The following is a 21,387-nucleotide window of genomic DNA, read 5'->3' on the forward strand; positions in this document are numbered from 1 at the left end:
AACTTTGAGTCATCGTGCAGGATGCTTGCCATTTTGGTCAAATATGCCGACATAGACCGGAGTAGAATTCTAGAAGAAATTACTCAAATCTCGGAAATGTTGGAGAAAGAAGTCAATCAAGAACCAATTGAGAAATATATGAAGGAAATGAGAGAACGCCTTCTTAAATTGGAGAGTACGATCAAAGAAAGAAAGGCGCAAAAATTTATAAGGGACAAAAACGATTACGAGCGTGGACAAATATACACCTTTGCGAAGAAGTTTGATACCTTGCGCAGACAACGTATGAATCCGAAAGGTCAAACTAAAGCAAATGCCCAGGCAGAACTTAGTAGCATTCAAAGTTCCGAGGTTGATACGGATATAGAGGAAGCACAAAGTCGCCAAAGTAGCGCAGGGGTGCCATCTATTATTGATGAATTCAGTTTTTTAGAACAGGAAAGGAGATTCAATCTCCGCCCACGACCGCCTCAGACCAGCGAGGGAATACGAAGAGGAAGAGGCAGAGGCAACAGAGGCGCTAGGGGGCAAAAGTACGGCAAAGGAAAGAACAACAACTAACTGACTCAAGAGCTGAAGTTACTCCAATAATCAACATGACAAATATTGTTTTGACCAAGAAAGAAGAGCATATCCTTGGACTAGGTCTATCGTATTGCCCACCAGCGGATTTTGATTATGTCAAGACACGAGGAGATGTCTTCAAATTTGTAAGAACATTAAAGCTGAAAAAACACTTTGCTTCAAATCAGAACAAAGGAATATTGACATCTAGGAAGGTGATATCGGAAGATACACAGCCAGGAAGTCTATCTGTGAGTGACATGGATCTTTTATTCAATTTAAGATCAATGGATAATGAAACTGATTCCATTGACAATGATGCCGGAATAACAGATGTACTTCAGGAACCTGTAATGACCCAACTTTCTGCCAGCCAGGCACAGGTTGTAGCAAGACAGCAGGAAGTCGATATTGGTGGCAGTGCCCCTACTAACTTTAAACCTACCTCAAGATTTATACCGTTAACCTTGAGAGATTCAGTTGATGTCTACAATGAGTTAGTCATTAATGATTTAAAGAACTTAGAGAAATGCACAAGTGTGAAACATAAAATTCTGTCTAAGCATGAAAAAGAATATTCTGCGTTGATCTCTAAATTAGCAATGGATGATAACTGTATAGTACGCAATGCGGACAAAGGAGGCAATGTGGTTTTGTGGGATAAGACTAGCTACCTCGCAGAAGCTTATAAACAATTGAATAATCGGAGTAACTATGTCAAGATTACCGAAAAAACTATGCATAGCAACTTTAAGCTGTTTAATGAACGATTGTCTGCATGGTATAATCAATGTCTGATTACGCGAGATGAATTAGCATTCCTAAAAATTGAAAATCCCGTTGTTCCAGTATTTTACTTAATTCCAAAGGTCCACAAAAGCGCTGATAACCCCCCAGGCCGTACGATCATCTCTGCAATTGGGGGTCTTTCGAAAATACATCCAAATTCATTGACTCTTTTTTATGTCCCCTAGTAAAAGCACTCCCCGCTTACATCCAAGACACGGGAGACTTCCTAAAAATGGTCTATGACCTCCCCTGGGAAGAAGACCTTTTGCTGGTTACAATTGATGTTTCCACCTTATATACCAGCATTAGGCATGAAGATGGTTTAAAGGCTACTAAACATTTCTTGGGCAATCGCTCAATTGAATTATGGTCGCACACTCAGATGTTGCTATCCATGATTTCTACCTGTCTAAAAAATAACTTTTTCCTTTTCAATGACGAGCTGTATCACCAGATCTGCGGTACAGCTATGGGCACCTGCTTCGCCCCCAGCTATGCTAATTTGCATATTGCCTGGTGGGAGGAGCAGGTGGTCAGGGTCAACAACCAGGCAGAATGGGAGGCAAATGTGTTGCTTTGGAGTCGTTACATCGACGACCTTTTCATTATATGGAAAGGGACTGAAATTGCAGCCCACAATTTCATTGATAAATTTCAAGTCAATGATCTTAATCTAAAATTTACCAGTACAGTCAGCAACACTTCGGTGAACTTCTTGGACTTAACGATTTATATCAAAGAGTCAAAAGTCCATACCAAGCTATATAGGAAACCTACATCCAGGAATACATTGCTACATGAAACGAGCTTCCATCCCTATAGCCTTATTAGAAGCATCCTGTATGGGAAGAGCTTAAGAACAATACGCAACTGCAGTGAAGATACAGTATCCAATCAAGAACTCACAAGTTTACAAAATCGCTTTAAAGCAAGAGGTTATACAGAGGAGGTTATCGACAGTGCCATAGCAAGGGCCAAAAAAAGAACTAGAGAGGATATTCTTTTTAAGGATAGTCGCAATAAAAGTAATCGACAACAGCGAGAAAACAATCAAATAAGAATGATTACTTCCTTTAATAAATGCCATGGGCAAGTAAGGAGTATACTCTCTAAGCACTGGCATTTAATTCTAGGCCAACATGTCCAGAAAAAAACGGCGATTTCATTCAGGAAAGCACGTTCCTTCAAACAAATGTTAGTTACCAACATGATAACAAAAAAACGACAGAACACTCAGGGAAGCTCTTGGTTAAAAAGAAAAGAAGGCTTTGTGAAGTGTACCAAATGTAAGGCCTGTAGCTATGGTAAAAACACTGCTTCCTATGCATTGGGTCTTTCAAAGAGAATAAAGAAGATCAAAGGTTTCTATTCCTGCAAAACAGATTATGCTATCTATGTGCTGCAATGCCCTTGTGGCATGAGGTACGTAGGCAGCACAATCCATCCGGTTCACAAAAGGGTGTTGCAACACCTAAGAGCAATTCGGAATGGTGACAAAACATACCCTGTGGCACGTCACTTTGAGTCACATCATGAGAAAAATGAGCAGGGTTTATTGTACTATGTAATCGATTGCATACCGCCAAATGCCCGGGGGGGGGGGGGCAATCGTGAGAAAAAATTGAGGAAACTTGAGTCATGTTATATTCTGGCACTCAATACTCGTACCCCAACAGGACTGAACATGGAAGAAGATTTAATTACACATCTGTGAGGATTAGCATAGTTAATGTAAATGGAACATAGTATTAGTAGTCATCCTCCTCGAACTGTTTTTTAATTAATTTTTGGTACTTATTTTATTTTGTGCACTATGCTTTGTTGGAGTTATAAGACTTGGTCGAAGGATTTAATAATGCCCATCAGGGCGTAAGGTCAGTATATATCAGATGTATGGAGATTCATGTATACAATCTTCCGTTCGTTAATTATACCCACTGGGGTTTTATTACGCTGTTTCAGTTATAGTTGACTGAGCGCCAATAGGATTACGCATTCTAGTTCACATAATCGAATGAGATTCTGTATTTATGAGATTGATCGGCTCGATAATTTACGTAGCCGTTTCAATACTGCATTCTAATATGAGTGCGGTTATTGAGAAACTTGGGAGTTTTGAATAAAGATATCAATCTTTAATAATTGTTATAAATATCAAGCATCTGTTTAGCGCTACACTCTACACTATTATGTGACAGTATTTTTCAATTTTGCATTTTTTGTTGCTGAATTTTTTAGAGTGTAGCTGCAATGTATTGAAAGAAACTACAAGTCTTTCTTCCAACACACTAAGTTTGTAGTCACATCATGTGACATTTCACGAGCAAAAACGTATAAAATGGTTGGTTCTATGTTGTAACGATTGTTGGTGATCAAGCCTGCAGGTCAGGCGAAACACGTTCAACCGGCTGACTGACATTAAAAGAAACTGAACCAGTACATGGCCTCGTCATCCCTGATTTCTTCAACGCATTTGGCAATATATATATATATATATATTCAGTGATCCTTGCCTTAACTCCTTCGTGATGTCGGAAAACAAGAGCAGACCCAGATTCGTCGATAGTGATTTTATTTAGCTCACCACCATGTCGCCATGACGCGTTTCGGTCGGAAACTCCGACCTTGCTCACACAACAGCGCATGGGCGACATGTCCCTTTAAATAGTGCAAACAAGGAAAGTGTAAACATGGAAGAGTTACTGCCATTAGAAAGTGATACAGTCGTACAAAGTATTGCATGTAAATACAATTAATATACATTTTAAGGCTTAAATGCCTCTAAATATTGTGTGACCGTAAAGAGTAAGGAATACATGTCTAATATTAGGATATCATGTAACTTAAAAATACATGGAATAAATTCACACGATTAAAATAATACGATTTTAACTTTTTTAAGTATTTCTACCACTGTTAAACAATCCTACTTGGCATAATATACCCTATTTCCTGTTCCTCAACTGTTTTGTGAGGGCAGGTGGAGATCTCAGTATAAATACAACCTGACCCCATCGCATATTCCTAATACAATCATCTCAAATTTCGTAGGTCAACCATGTAAAATTCTGTATATAAAGTGTCTAAGTGCATAAATAGAGAAATGTCCCCATAATACTATTCATTCTAAAATCGAGATCCCAATTTGAACTATATTTGATTTTGTTTCGATTTTTTTACTATATATATATATGTGCAAATGTGCAAAAAATATATGTGCAAATAGGTGCTTGTGTGCAAAAGAGAGTGCGGATAATACACATATTAATATATATGTATGTAGGTTAATATGTGGCATAAATGCCTTAACACGAGGATAGGATGACAAAACCATCGTGCAGTTGAGTTACACAGAAACGGAATAAATGGAAATAATATAAATCCATAGGTAATCATTGAACAAAGCAATAGATTGATTCCCACATTATGAATTATAAAACCTTTATAAAATCATTTCAACCTAAAAAATTGTGTCAATAAATTAACTAAAATTACTCCTAAAATATGTTCCTAAATTATGCATATAAACTTCTGACCATGATATGACATAAACTCAACAGAGTAGCATTAAAGAAATATATATAAAACTATTAAAGTTTCCATTGATAGACTAAGTGGCGAATATCATAATGACTCAATGTAAAATATGCTGCTTAGTTATGTGAGGGCTATATCTCATAAATATGTGTGTAAGTCCTCACAAACATTTAGACCCCCAGGGTGCCTAGTATCCATTTCCAAAATAAATCTAGTCTCAAGACGCCGAAGGTTTCTTTCTCTGTTGCCTCCCCTCTTGGTAAAGGGCACTGCATCCAACACATGGTATTTAAAGTGCTTAAGGTTACTTTGATGCTGTTCCTTAAAGTGCCTAGCAACAGGGTAACTGGGATCTTTATTAGTTATGGCTCGCATGTGTTGCAGAATTCTTTTATGTACTGGCAGCTTGGTGCTGCCTATATAAGTTAGATTGCAACTACATGTGAGTGCGTAGACAGCAAATTCGGTTTTGCAGGACAAGTACTTCAGTATAGGGTGTTTTTTGGAGCTAAAGGCCGTTTGATAAGTTTTTGTGTTGACTCCATATTGGCATGCTTTACATTGGGTACATTTATAAAAACCTGTTCTAGGGGCTAGCCAAGTATTGAGTTCAGCTAGCTCAGGGTTATTCTTTACCAGTGTGTTACCCATAGACATCGTTTTTCTAAATGTGATAGAAGGTTTCTTGGGTAAGGCTCCCCCTATAACAGGGTCCCCTCTGAGTATTGGCCAATTGCGTCTAATTATAGCTCTGATTTGTCCTTCTTGCCTACTATATCCCAGAATGAGCCTAATAGGTTCCCTCTTTTTGTCTTTCACCCCATTATTGGTCTGAGATTTATATTGGAGCAGGTCTTGTCTCGCTTTAGATCTAGATTTGAAAATTGCCGCTTCTACTACATGGTTCTTATATCCCCGTTGTAAGAATCTGTTTTTACATTCTTCCTGTTTTGCTTGCATGTCATTCTCTGCACTGCAAATTCTTTTAATTCTTAACATTTCCCCATAGGGGATACTGTGAATCAAGTGGGGGGGGGTGGGCACTTGACGCGTGCAATATCGAGTTGCCCGCTGTCGGTTTTCTGAATAAAGTCGTGGCAAGACCCGTGGGGGTAATGTAGATTTTTGTATCCAAAAATGTTATAGTCTCTCTACATATATCACAAGTGAATTTAAGATTGAGGTCATTGGTGTTGATTTTAGCAACAAACTCATATGCATCCTGCATGGACCCTTTCCATACAACAAACAAATCATCAATGAAACGCAACCATGCAACTATGTTGTTCCAAATGTCTGGGCATATTGTCTCATCAGGACCAGCTCCTCCCACCATCCCATAAAGAGACAAGCATAGCTGGGGGAGAAGCTGGCCCCCATGGCTACACCTTGCACCTGTTGGTAAATTTGGCTATTATACAAAAACAAGTTGTTGTCTAGACAGAATGTTAAAAGATCTAATAACATCTGGTTATGTTTTGCGAATTTCATAGGTCGATTAGCCAAAAAATACTCAACCGCCCTGACTCCATCATGGTTGCGTATACAAGTGTAAAGGGCTGTAACGTCCAATGCAATAAGGCAATAGTCATCATGCCACCTGATCTCTTCAATTTTGCGTATAAAGTCACTTGTGTCTTGTACATAGGATTTGAGAGCTTTCACATGTTGCTGCAGGAAAGAGTCAATGTAAATAGACATGTTCTCCAATGGCCCATCGCATGCCGAAATGATCGGCCTACCAGGTGGCTTGCTGATAGACTTGTGGACCTTTGGAACGAAATACAGCAAAGGGATAGTTGGGTTTTCTTTTTTCAAAAATTTAAACTCTTGCAGATTCAGGAGGCCTGCACTTTTCCAGGCCAATAGTTTCCCAATGAAGTTATGTTGTGCCTGCTTGAATTTATCAATAGTGCTTTTTCGGTAGCAATTTGTGTCATTGAGATGTTTGGCTGCCTCCTCTGCATAGTCTTTAAGTGTCCATAGGACTACATTGCCCCCTTTGTCCGCATTTCTGATTACCACCTGTTTGTTTTTCCTAATTTTGTCCATTAGTTGGTGGTATTTGCGTTCCTCATTGTTAGTAGGCGCATAATTCTTGCTGGCGGTTATATATAATTGTTTAATTTCCGCCACCACTTGTTCATTAAACAGGTCAATTGCATCACGAGGTAAGATAGGTGTAAATTTAGATTTTTCTTTGAACATAGTTGTTGGTTTGGTGCAGATCTCAAATCCAGGTGAGAGCAAATCCTGGGTTGCCAATTCCAAATCACTTTCCCCAAAACCATCACCTTCCCGATTGAGATTGATCAGATCCTTTAGCGGTCCAATATCAGCAACACTTAAGTTATCCATCTCTGTTATGATAGGTTGGTCATGATTGGTTTGCGAAGTGCTTGGGGGCTTTGTTTTTCCGTGGTGAAATTTTGTGAGTTTAAGTTTTCTCACAAACTTGTAAATGTCAGCCCTAGTGTTGGTATAATCAAAGTTGGTTGAGGGACAATAGGAGAGACCAAGTGAGAGGATCTGTTTTTCAGATTGATTAAGCTCCAGTTCAGTAAGATTGATAATGGTACTGTTTTCAATGCTCGGTTTGTCACTTGTTTCTATGGTCCCCATGCTGCTGGTATTGGTGAGCATTATCGTTTCCTCCATTGACCTCGCCCTCTCATTGATTTTTTGTTTGTATTGTTGCCTCCTTTTTCTGGCTGCCCTCCTTCCTTCCCGCCTGTTCTTTGTCCTTCGTTTTTTGACGTTTGATTAACCCTAGGTCTCAAGGTGCTCCTTCTACTCATCCGAAGGCAGTCAAGTTCTTCACCCAGGGACGGCTTGCTTGCCCCTGCGTTCGGTCTATTTGCCATGTTCTCCATCTCGCCTTCACTTTCGACTGCTGAACTAAGGTCCGAATTTGAAGTGGACAATACACCATATGCTCCGGTTTGTTCCTGCCGCATTTTTTTACCACTCATCGATTTGTTTTTATAGACATCATATTTGCGGGAAAAAGTAAAAATCTGGCCATTGGCATAATCATCTTTGTCTCGTTGAATATAATTATATATATTCATCACAAAGGTTGCCCATATGGAGTCACCACACACGAAGGGGTTACCGCTCAAGATGCCACAGGTAGCAAGGTGTCTGCATGCCCCCAGCCTCTTCAAGCAAGCCATACGCGTTTCGAGCAATGGAAATGCTCTTGTTCACTGGCATTAAAGATGAAAGAAGCAGGTGAGTTCGGAACAATTCATTTATTCAAATTTAAGTCCCGCCCATGTGGGCGTCATTCAAACCGGCATTCTGGATGTAGTAGTTCCCTGGTATGCCGGAAGACTTGACAGTTCCTTAACGCAAGAATGCCGGTTTGAATGACGCCCACATGGGCGGGACTTAAATTTGAATAAATGAATTGTTCCGAACTCACCTGCTTCTTTCATCTTTAATGCCAGTGAACAAGAGCATTTCCATTGCTCGAAACGCGTATGGCTTGCTTGAAGAGGCTGGGGGCATGCAGACACCTTGCTACCTGTGGCATCAAGAAAAGGAAATGCAGCACATTTTTTAATAGAATCACTTTGCTTTTTCACCATCCTCTCATTTGGTAACACTGTCTGGGCATTGGTTGCACCTCATTAGTAACATTTTAATACCCAAATATAGCAATAAGCAATAAAAAGGTGAGAAGTTCAGCTTTGCAAAGAGCCTTTCACTGCACGGCATCATATGTTGCTGCATTTGTATTACCTTTTGAACCATTTGAGCTAGAAACAAAATTAATGTTTCTGTTAAAATCTGCAGATTATGGATTATGTGGAAAATGTGTCAAATCTATAATTAATCAAAAATTGCTGTGGCCGCACTATTGCACAATTCCAGTGGCCCTGCTTATACGCAGCAAACACCCTTTTCCAACGATACACCACAGATAGAGTAGCTATTTAGTCGACCAACTGGAAAGCAAGGCTTTGGGGCCTTCTCAAGATGTAGAAAAGTGATACAGAATTGCTTCCATATAATATTACAATACAATGTTCAAATATGCCCTTATAAATTATATGCACTGATATAGCATTGTCTGGCGTGCTCCATTAGCATTTCATGTTGCTGAACTTTTCTAGCTCTCTCACCGTTTAACTTTCTTATTCACAAAGTTTTAAGGAAAAACCCTGAAAGGTACAACTATATGATTAAATTTATGCCTACATTTGGAGTCAAAGTCCAACTCTTTATGAAGTTTCAAAGATTTCCTTGACTAAAGACAATTTACAACAATTGACGATCGCGGGACTACTCACATGTGAAACGGTTCCTGCATATGCAAATGAAACTGCATGCGTAAATGCGGAACATTATGCACTTCCAGAGCTGATGCTCTCGTTAAACCTCAACTTCGTCCTCTCAATTTTCCCAAAGCTTTCAGGTCCCTAAATGGGCTCAGGTTTTTTTAATAAGAAGGGATGAACCTGGGTGTGAAGACAATTCCAGCTGAATCGCCCCCGAGATTTAGGGAACAAGTGGCTAAACATGTTCCATTGCTTCTTCTTCAGCCAAGTGTTAGTCCAAACCCCACACTGTAAGCTACACATGCTTAGAATGCAGTGGAGAGTAATGTAAGAGATGTAGAATACAGAGAAGTGAATAAAAATGTGCTATGCTTGCCTCTTATTTTTTAAATAGTGTATTTACAGATTTTTAGTACTCAGTACAAAATGAGGCATACCGTATTCACGTTTACTAGAGCATGAAAACCCACCTATTCCTTAATTTTATGTTCTTGACAAGTGTTTGAATGTTCATAACCCTATGTTCCACCTGAACTCTTTGACTCAGACACAGTGATAGACACATTGATTCTCATGCTCTACCACTCTTGTCCTACATTTTTCTTTCCTCCCATCCCCAATCATCCTCCATATGTCTTCACTCTCTAACATGTCCAGCTCCTCACATAAAATACTAGAAGCACCCAGTACGCAAAACGAGATAAACAAATAATGACTAGGGTCCAGAAATGCTTTAATACAGCAATATGTGCCCAACTATTTGGGTATGGGTTTACACTAGTAAGTCAACACTTGTAACGCATATTGTTTTTTCTAAAATTTTGGTTACAGCTGAGATTGGCGATTTTGATCCTGATGAACATCCCGAGAATTACATCAGCGACTTCAAGATTTTTCCAAAACAATCACAAAAGCTGGAAAAGAAAATAGCAGAAATACACAAAAACGACGTCAGGTAATTAAATGTGGGACTTGTGTTAGGGCAACAGAGCAGCACGAGTTTCCTTGTGTTTCCAGGGCATTCACTAGCTGCATACATGTGCTGCTGAAATAGCCTTTGGGATGTACAAATTCAACCTACAAAAACTGGGACAATACTATCTCTAAGAGGAGGAAGGTCCAGCCTGTGATTTACAAGAGCAAAGATGAACAATGCTAAATTATTTGTTCCATGTTTCTTTTGTGATTTATACAATGCCAGTATAGTGTTTAATTTTTGAGTGTATTATCATATTTATATGAACATTTTGTTAGAAGATGAGCTTAGAGATGTCTAATTGAGATGTTCTAAATGCATGAAGACCATCGTGGGAACCCTGCACATTATTCATTGTCCGATCTCAGGTTTGTTACAGAGCATCAGATATAATCCTGACACCACTAAGGTGGCTGGCTGCTGCAGATAGGGCTACCAAAAGCAACATCCTATTCCGCAGGTATCTGATCTAAGGACATAGATCCTTCCAAGAGCTGTCTAAAGAATACAAAATATAGTTAGGGCTTTATATAGAGTTTAGCAGAGCGGGACTCCTGCCAAAATGTTGTGGATGTCTCTATGTCTGTGCTTATACCACAAACAGCGATCTTTGTTTAATATTGCGGTCTGGATATATGCCACTGTTCACCGGATGCCATTTATACAGCTGACACTAAATTCCACTTAAATTTGTATCCAATCTGCTCTAACTTTGGCAAATCTGGAAAAAGGGCATATTTTACATATGCATTGATACACAACGTGGAATTTTGTGTTGAAAATTAGGTTTGCGTGTGCAAACTGTAGTGAGGAAATGGGGTTAACGGCAGACATTGCTAAGTTAGTAGTAGTATATGCTTGGCTGACATTTTGCCGCTTTTGCACACGAGACTACATGGCTCTGTTCTCGTGAAATACTTTGCTGGCGCTGCTTCACATGAGAACTGTCTATCTTTCACATAACCAGCTGGGCACCGCGTTCTCTGTCTGCACAGCCTGTTCAAGGTCGAATAACAATGTATGCTGTTGATTCACTTTGGTCAGTCCCACACACATAGACATAACATGAAGCACAGCGGCCCAACTGAAACTCAGGTGCTTTTAATATAGCCTTATAGCCCGCCGTAGCGGGCTATACCGGCTGTTAAAGGCCCGCTGCAGCGTTAAAGGCCCGAGCCGAAGGCGAGGGACTTTAACAAAGCAGAGGGACTTTAAAAGCCGGTATAGCCCTGCTACGAAGGGCTATAAGGCTATTAGAACATTCTGCCACTAGAGGGCAGAATGTTCTAACAAAACAAAGCCTTCCGGGAGCGCGAGGGGATTGACATCCCCTCAGGCTCCCTGAAGTCTTTGTTCACAGCCAAAGCTGTGAACAAAGACACATTGGAATGTTGGTGCTCCGGGCTTATATCAGCCATTATAAGCCCGGAGCACTCCATTGTTTTCAATGGAGCTACCAACATTCCAATGTTCTAATATAGCCTTATAGCCCGCCGTAGCGGGCTATACCGGCTATTAAAGGCCCACTGCATCGTTAAAGGCCCTTGCCGAAGGCGAGGGACTTTAACAAAAGCAGCGGGACTTTAGTAGCCGGTATAGCCCTGCTACGAAGGGCTACAACGCTATTAGAACATTCTGCCACTAGAGGGCAGAATGTTCTAACAAATAAAACAAAGCCTTCAGGAAGCGCGAGGGGATTCAAATCCCCTCAGGCTGCCTGAAGCCTTTGTTCACAGCGAGAGCTGTGAACAAAGAAACATTGGAATGTTGGAGCTCTGGGCTTTTACCAGCCATTATAAGCCTGGAGCACTCCATTGTTTTCAATGGAGCTTCCAACATTCCAATGTTCTAATATAGCCTTATAGCCCGCCGTAGCGGGCTATAAGGCTATTAAAGGCCCGCTGCAGTGGTAAAGGCCCGAGCCAAAGGCGAGGGATTTTAACAAAAGCAGCGGGACTTTAATAGCGGTATAGCCCTGCTACGAAGGGCTATAAGGCTATTAGAACATTCTGCCACTAGAGGGCAGAATGTTCTAACAAAACAAAACAAAGGCTTCTCGAAGCTCAAGGGGATTTAAATCCCCTCGAGCTTCGAGAAGCTTTTGTAAAACATTGGAATGTTGCTCTGCGGGCCTTTACCGGCCCGTAGAAGCAGGGAGCACTCCATTGTCTACAATGGAGTGCTCCACATTCCAATGTTCTAATATGGCATTATATGCATGAGAAGGCACTTGGAGAAAACCTTTCCAACATAGAAGAGCTGTGCTGATCTTGAGATTTAATTCACTGCATCTGATCTCGTAGGTGGGGTCTCGCTGACAAAGCCCAGAGGTCTTCTATAATTATTCTAAACTAGCTCATGAGCATGGGGAGGGTGGTAAAAAGAGCTATAGTCCTGTCTCCACTGTCATTATAATATGATTTCCTCTTTTGTGCTTTATGGAATTGTAACACTGCTAATTATATTGTTTTTATGCATTATGCTGCTCGTATTGGCTAGAGTACTGCACCTTAGAGCACGTTAGTTAAAAATAAACATTTTAAACTATACAGTGTCTCTAATTACTCACGTTGTGGACAAGTATGAGTGTAAACTAAAGAGTGTTCTTGTTTCCCACTATTCCTGAGAGTTTACTAAGACACATGTTCTAGGTTATCTAATCATTGGTAGCTTTGCTGTAGTACGGAGAACGAATGAGACACTAATGCTAGTCAGATTGGGGTTCTGGGCACTGAGGTGACTTTTTGGTACACAACAATACACCGAGGTCCTGGTTTCCTGCGCTTAGTTCTGTGCATGAGCAGAATCCCTGCAACATGGCGTCCTTAACGTTTGGTCTGGTACTTATTTACGAGACGCTTTAGTAGTGCTTCTACTTGTCCACGATACCCTCACTCCGGTTTTCCGGTAAACAGTGGTGATGGCATAACCTACCTGTATTGATACTTCATAGGTCTTTTCAAGCTTGATATTAAAAAAAGTTTTCTCATTCATGTGACTTACGAACATGTTGTGCTGCCACGCTTTTGAGTTGTTTTGCTTTTCTTAGTCGTTATGGCTGAAGTCGATATTGCGGCGCAATATGGAGTTCCAGACGCTGGTATCGCACTAATCTTTGTGGTTGGAGTCAATCCGGCTTTCCAATTTAAGGTATTTTACTCCTGGGTAACGTTTACGGCAGTGGACGGTGATGATAATTTGTTCCATACATACACTCCGATTGCAATACCTGTAGCGTATCGGCCATATACGACTCTCGAGGTTCCGATATCAGCATGGCAACACCGTATTTGGTTTAATGGTGCCCTCCCCCACATTGTGACTCCGGTCCGATTAGGCCCTTTGCTGATTCCAGGGGCCACTAGGCCAGTTTTGGCCGGGTACACACCACATCCACGTTATCTAGCAGCCACTGTAGACGAATTGCGTGTCTTGCACACCTCCTTGATTGAGGTGCATAGGGCTCTAGTATAATACGTTTCCCGCAACCTCCAGATGGGAGCACCTGGGGTTGTGGTGCAACCAGCTGGCCCGGCCAGGATTTCTATTAGTCCCGTCATGGTTAATTTGGTTATGGGCAAACGACCACAGAATAAGGATGATTTGCCTGGCTTGCTGAGAAATTTGACCAGCTGGAAGCGGTATTTCCTAATACCTCTCCTATGGAGAAACACAGGATCTTGACAATAAGTTTGCAGAAAGACTTAATACCAAAGGTAACCGATTGTGAGACTTGCGTGTTCAGGATGAGCACGGTCCGGAGGCGGCAGTGGAGTTGGGGATGAGGCTTGTCGGAGTGTTTAACATAGTTGCTGATCTCATACTTGCGAACGTCAAGGGGGATGCGGTTAATTTTCAGGTGTCTAATGCTTTGCATCTTGTCCCGGAAGAAGAGAAACCCTGAGTGTTACCAAAGAATATTGCAGATGCCTATAAGACCATTGGACGCAATAGTTTGGGTTTTAAGCCTTTTTCTAAAATACCGGCACAACAGCAAACTCAGACGGCACAGTCTAATAAAGACGACCGTCCTATTTTTCCTAAAAAAAATTGGAAGAATAAAAAACAGGGGAAGCAACAACAGAAACAAGGGTCACGTGCAGCGTCGACGGCACCCGAGCACTCTGAGCTCACTTATGATTTGCGTGACCGCGTGAGAATTAGGTCTCCTGACAGGTTTCAGGTACCTGACCAGCGTTCTCCTCATTCTTCACAGGAAACATCAGGCTCACAAGCCGGTGGAGGAGATCGCCAGGATCGCGGCAGAGGTTGAGGTGCCCCGCAGGAATGCGAGCAATCTCGTCAGACTGACGGTAAAGGAAAGCAGGATGATTTTCCTCACCAGCGCCCTCCGTTTCAGAAAAAGAAAGTTGCTGCTTTAACAGCGAGCTATGCTTTGGACGGTGAGAACCCGCCTTTGGAATCTGACTTGGGCAGTAACGCTGCTAGACAGTGCAGTGGAGGTTACCATAGTGCGGCAAGCACTGCGTCCATTTCTGGAGGCGACAGTAACTGACACTTTCATCACAGTAGAAACTGCTGACACCTGAGTGGCTCTCCCTAATAGATTATATGACATTGTATTCTTAATTGAAGGTGATATACAACGTGTTATTAAAGGGATTTTTGGGGAAAATCTGACTTCTTCGTATGGCATCTTGTTAGCTGAGGCAGACTGGCCCCCGCCTTTTGTTTTAGCTGCTCCTCGAGGGGAGGAGGTAATTCTCCCTAATTTTTCACACAATGTAGCCAAGGAGCAAGCAATGGCTTTTGCAAAAGAGTGGGCTTTGGTGCTTGCACCGGCTCTGTACCGTACTCCGGTGGGCTGGGATAAAACCTCTCCGCCTCATGAGATATCATTGCTGTCAATGCCACAGCCACAACCCCAATATCCTCTCCGGCGGGAAGCTAAAGCTCCCGTTTCTGACATTCTTGAAGAATTAGAGTGTCAAGGAGTGATTGAGACATGTGTGTCACCGATGAATAACCCTCTTTTAACAGTAACCACTTAGTTTTGGATTACCGACATTTGAACTCTCATTGTCGGTTAAGAATACCCATAGCTCAGGACTTGTAGACAGTCTTGTGCGTAAAAAATATAAAACTACACTTGACATTTCCAATGGCTTTTTTAGCCACAATCTGTCCTCTCTAAGTAGTCAATGGACAGCATTCACCTTGGGTGGTAAACAAAAACAATTTACAAGATTTCCATGGGCTACAAAAACAGCCCGGGCATTTTTGCCGCACGTGTTGTCTCTCTGTTAGACGACATAGACCCTGATGCGTACTCATACGTTGATGATATTTATCTCACGGACAACGAATTATGGCAGCTTCTTTGTCCCGTGGACCGCATCATAGTTTTGTTTGCGAACTACGGTTACAAATTTAACTTTGCAAAATCACACATTGCAGAGTACACAGTGTTGTTCCTGGGCTATGAGCTCAATAATGAAGGTAGATGCCTGGCGCCTCACTTCTTGGAGAAATGCGCACGTTTGCGCTCTCCTACAACGTTGAAAAAATAGCAATCTTTGCTGGGATTTTTAAACTTTGGACAAACTTACATTCCCGATTATGCCCAGCGTATCAAGCCGCTGTATGCCTTGATACAACCTACCTTTACAAAAGCCTTCTGGCTTCCGGAACATTCAGCTATTCTGCAATCTTTGCAGTCTGATCTTCTTGAATCTAAATACTTGTTACCGCGTGATAACCACACAAACCTGGTGATAAGAATTGTGACAGGGGCAGTGGGTTTCACCTACTTGATATTTAATGAAGGTGACACAGTACCTATAGCTTCCAAGTCACATTTGTACACTTCGACTGAACTGCGTTTTTCAACAGTTGAAAAAGTATTGACCGCAGTCTAGATTACGATCCTGAAGGAACGTAAACTGGTGCACGGAAAACGCATGATGGCTGTAACACCATATCCTACTCTTGAAGCTGTGACGAAAGCCAGTGTATCAAACTCAAAAGCTTTACATCCGCGTTGGATACAATGGGCTACTTCGTTGACATCATCTGATGTCACCTATATCTTTGACTCCTCATTGCAAACTCAGAAGTTCTTACAGTACGAATTTGTTCATCCTGCTCCTCTATCAATGCGCCTGCTCGAGGACTACCATTGAATCATTTATACCGATGGTTCAGCGCAACCGGCGACCGGATCAAAACATTCTTACTCAGCAGCATGCGCTATAGTGGCAGGTACCATGGTGAACGGTGAGTTCAAGTCCAGTATCGTGCACATGCAGGCACTAGGGAACTGTACCTCCCAGTTAGCGGAGCTGCGTGCTCTGGTGTTAGCACTGGAGTTTACTGATCCTAATGTGACTACCTTGATTGTAAGTGACTCTTACTACTGTGTTCAGTCTTTTAATGACAACTTATTCTTTTGGTCACAGAATGACTATCGTGATTCTAAAGGCAGCGCAATTAAGCATCAAATGCTTTGGGTTCGAGTTGCGAGCTTAAAGAACGTCTGCCTCTCACACAAGTAATTTACAATCTTGGCCCCCAGCGCGTAGGTAGGAGTACACGCGGTCGGTAACAGTTTGGCTGATGAAGCAGCTAAAACAGCAGTAGCCACGTATTCTCTTGCAGCAATTGCAAGATCCATGACTAAGATTGATGATGAAATCTTGGCAGCTATAGCTGCTACAGAGAAGGGAAGTAGGTACCCACAGGGTTCCCCTTCGAAATACTCTTATCATTTAAGTTCCGATAAAGTTCCCTATGTAAGAATTAATGGCGTTGGTGACAGGTTGATTTCCAATGAGGACCGCAGACTAGCCCTGATAACAGCCGCGCATGAAGGCATGGCCTCGGCTCATGCAGGCGTTTCGGCGACTGTCTCTATCTTGCAGCAACGTTACTGGTGGCGTGGGTTATATAAACAAACCCGTAATTATGTACTTTATAATGACATTTGTCAGCAGATTAAACCTTCAACGGCAGCACGTCCGCCACAAACACACCTGTACATTTCTAATAAACCATTCAATTGTGTTTATTTAGATCACTGTGGTCCGTTTTCTTCTGATGCTGCGTATAAGTTTATCTTGGTTGTAGTTGATTCGTGCACACGTTTTCTTTGGGTTTGGCCACAACGCAGTGCTGATGCACGAACTGTCATCAGGGATTTGCATGTCTTTATGGGAATTTTTGCATGTGGCACCTTTCATTCTGACCAGGGTCCCGCATTCGCCTCTAAGGTGTACAAGGATGCCATGAGGTCTTTGGAGGTGCAAGTCAAATTTTCGCCTCCATACAGGCCTGAGGGCAATTCAGTTGTGGAGCGAATTAACCGTGACTTAAAGCAATCCTTGACAGCTAGAGTTATAGGTACTGGCAGGAACTGGTTTGCCCATTTGTTTAGCTTACAACGTGCACTAAATAATCTCCCTAGAAGATCTCTGGGTGGGCGGACCCCATATGAAATGCTCTTTGGCATGAAAATGTTTGTTCCGGACCTTGATGGTTCTAGACTTGGCGGTGACAGCCGCATTCTTTGATGTAGATAATCATTCTGATGTGTTACAGAAACTACAAGAGACTCAAGATGGTCTTGCAAAGGAACATTTAACCTCTGCCACTGAAGCGGCGCTGCAGATTCCGGTAGTCGGCTGGCTACCCTAGATCGTAGACCTGGTCCGTGAGAAGGTGGAGAAGAAGAAAGAGTTTGGCCCCTCTTATCGTGCACCTGTCCCAGTGCTTGGTGTGAAGGGTACTCGTACAGTCATTTTACCACCGCTACCTGGTTGCAAAGATAACAGATACATCTCAGTGGACAATGTCAAACTACAATGCCTGTCCGATTCTACATAGTATGACACCGGCTGCTTCCTGTCCAACAATATCCAGGAATACATTCTTGGCTAATTCCAACAACATCAGGCCTGACACTGCTATAGAGATGACCGCTGTTACTGATCCTTTGCTAAACCCTCCGGCTTGCAGTCTTCATGAAGAAACAATATACGTATCCCGCTACAGAGTCATTGCCTGCTTTGCAAGACAACACACTGAACCAATCGCGTTTTTCCTTTGACTCTAACTCCACATCATCAAGTCCCCCATCCAAATTTTCTGTTTTTGTAACCCGGTTTAAAAGAAATTATTTGATTCCTCCTTGGACATACATTTGGTTGGTGCTCATTGCCATTTTTTTGTTCATGTCGATTGGATTTGTGACATTTTGCTTCCTTTTAATAAATGGTCACTACCTCACTGAACGCTCTGCAGTAAAAGTAATTGATGGAACTTTGGCACCGCACTCCTCATCACACATCATGAAAAGGGACCAGACTTTTGTCAACATCTCTGCCTGGCCAGTTGCGATTGGAATAATGTGGAATGCAGTTAACTTCCAAATTCATGGCCCCACAAAGGTGGTTAATGTTCCAAATGTACTTCGTGTTTCTATGGGGGACGTAGTGAAACATAACATACGCTCTGTTGATTGGGACGTACAAGCCGTTCAGTCTTTATTTTATGATTTAAAGTATTATGCTGCATTTGATGCTGATGGTTTGTATTTAAATACTGCAAATTATGCTGATTTATTTTGTTACCAGCATTTAGGCCATCATTACCTGCATAAAGCTAATACATTTAGAAATTATTTTAATTTCACACAATGGGAACAGTGCCCGGCTCGCATTGAAGGCAGTTCGAAAACTCTTTTGAAAAAATGTGTATATTTCACTGATTTCAATAATTCCAACCCGGATTCATTTTATTTTAAATTGAATACTACGTCCAATTCTAAAGTCATGCTCACCCACACTAAATTAGTGTATTGCAAATTGTTCATCGACCAACTGGCAGTGGGTGGATATGAGCTGCGGAAGGATACAGTAGATCTTAAGTCTGTTTGGGGTTCTAAATTCTGGCAGGTACAAGGCTCTGAAGCTTTGCATCATGCGTGTCTTATCTCAATACAAATCCTATTCTTGAATAGTTCAATTTATCAAACAACCTGTTTAGGTTTGGCCACAGCAAAACAAATGAATGCACCTAAAGTACCTACACTGTCTCATTATGAGAACTGGAATAATCATACAGATTTGCCAATCGAGGATTTGCAATTGTTGCTTACCAATGACACTTTTAATATCTCTAGCCTGGACCCCCAGGGTTGGTTGGTTTGGCAAACAAGTTTGGACTGTTGCCACCGCCGTTTTCTAGACAAGGCCCCAGGATACACTCATGATAGACCTGATCTGTGTTTTTCAGACTCCCATTCGGTTACTACCTATTCAGTAGGGAAATTATGTCAAAATTGGTTGCAACACTCGTCCCTTACATCAATTAAATGCCATTTGTCGTTGTTGTCAAGTGACAATGACTTGACAGATTTTATAAAAGGTCCTTCTGGGCCGAGATCAAAAAGATTTATTTATACTGCTTATAATGAAATCTGGAAGCTTTCCCAAATTGAAGCTGCTTCGCGTCTAATGGCAATAGACCAAGCTAATTTAGAAAAAGTGCTTGCTGTTGTTGATAATAGTATTAACACTCTTTCTTCCCGTATTTACACATTAGACAATATTGCTTCATCTGTTGTGGATATTTTTCATGATGAAGTATCTGCTTTGTATCATGGTCAAAATCAATTGCATTCAATTATGCAGTTTGCATGGATATTGCAAGCTTTGAAGATGGGGAAAGTTCCATGGGATTACATGAACACGTCATCATTATTTACGCCATTTAACTTGGCAGATGTACAACAGTTTCTGTACATGAAGGATTCCACATACACTCTGCTACATACTGAAAAATTAGAAACTTTGCTATTTCTGTTGCTGAAACTAATTCAGCAGAGTGGCTCACCCATGGGGTAATAACTCTGCCATTTTCCTTGTTTAAATTTAGTTCATGTATGAAACATTATCCCTTGGGACGTTATGAACCTAGGTAGTGCATTTCTTCACGAGGTGTGGTCTTTACCATTCTCATACAGATGCTTACGGGACGACAAAGAGGTGTACCTCACTGGGGAGTCATGTAATTCCTTGCCTGATCATTCTCCTGTATGTAAGAATGTACAGTTGCATGGCGCATGTAATTTAAAAGCACCAAATTTGGCGTGTGTTTTGAAGGGTCATCCAGTACCAGCTATCACACCTACGTTTACCCTGCTAGCAAACGGTAGCTATTTGCTTTTAAATAATGAAGATTGCTGCGGCATGCTTGCTGGTATCCCTTACATTGTAACAGTCTCACAGCGTGTGGTTTGCTGTAAAAATGTGCTTTTTCCACCGCTAAATGGGAGGCTCGACATCTCGATTTGGCCTTCAATTCCGACCTTGAAGGCAGAGTTCAACAAATTGAGCAGAATAAGAGCATTATTGTCCCAAAAAGAAGTTGCTCTCCCATCTGTCCATGAGACCTTCGTCCTTCACGTGGCTAACACCCGTACAGCGGTACATGCGCTTCTTAATATCAATCTCCCACTAGATTTCAGTGCATTGATTCACACTATATTCAATGCTTCTAACACTACAGGCATTGCCCATTTTTTTAAAGCTGTGGGCTCTGGCCTTGTGACCTCTTTTCAAACTATATTTGGTGTGACACCAGCATTTATCCATTCTATTTTTTCCAGCGTCTTCGGTGGGTTACCACTATTACTTGCACTAGCCGCTGGAATTCTGCTGTGAATTTACTTGCTCCGAAATTGATGCTCTTCCTGTGGCACCAAACAGCCGGGACCGGCTGCTGCTGCTTCTTAGTCGTATGCTTAAATGCTACGGTACTTTGCCACTGGCCACTCTGAGCATGGCTTATGGATTATCTTTTCGTTTTGGTTATTTCACTTGCGTGCAAACAGTCTTTCACTGACTGGAATGTTCGTTTGAATGGGCATTGGATGTTTGCCTCTCCAATACGGTGTCTCCTGCCCCGGATTATGACCTGCTAATGAGTCCTCTAGTGGCGCATGAGCTGGAATGTTCTGGTGTTGGGATTATGGCCTGCACGGCTGCGCTTGGAGTTTTAGTGGAATGGGATGTCTGTGCAGCTGCAGATGATTTCCTACAACAAAGTTTTCTTGAGGAACACGCAAGTTGTCCACTGATGGTGCTAGAAGCTCCCATTGTTGATGAACATGTATGTTTATTCTCTTTGCTGGAATGGATGGCTACTCTCTCTACTGACGATATCAATGACTTTCTCTTGGAGGCTGTTGCAACTTACTGCTCATACACCTTATTG

The 21,387-nt window shown here is 41.7% G+C and overlaps 1 protein-coding gene across 1 annotated transcript in view; it reads left to right on the top strand.

The window, feature by feature from the left end:
• FRMD3 (FERM domain containing 3) overlaps positions 1–21,387 on the top strand; it is a 638,046-nt gene that overhangs the window by 479,834 nt on the left and 136,825 nt on the right. The window contains exon 6 of the mRNA XM_085633170.1: positions 10,008–10,131. Coding sequence (XP_085489296.1) covers positions 10,008–10,131 — 124 coding nt within the window. The remainder of the gene's footprint in view (positions 1–10,007; positions 10,132–21,387) is intronic.

The sequence above is a fragment of the Triturus cristatus genome, chromosome 2_1 (genome assembly GCF_964204655.1).
Source record: "Triturus cristatus chromosome 2_1, aTriCri1.1, whole genome shotgun sequence".
Taxonomy (NCBI): domain Eukaryota; kingdom Metazoa; phylum Chordata; class Amphibia; order Caudata; family Salamandridae; genus Triturus; species Triturus cristatus.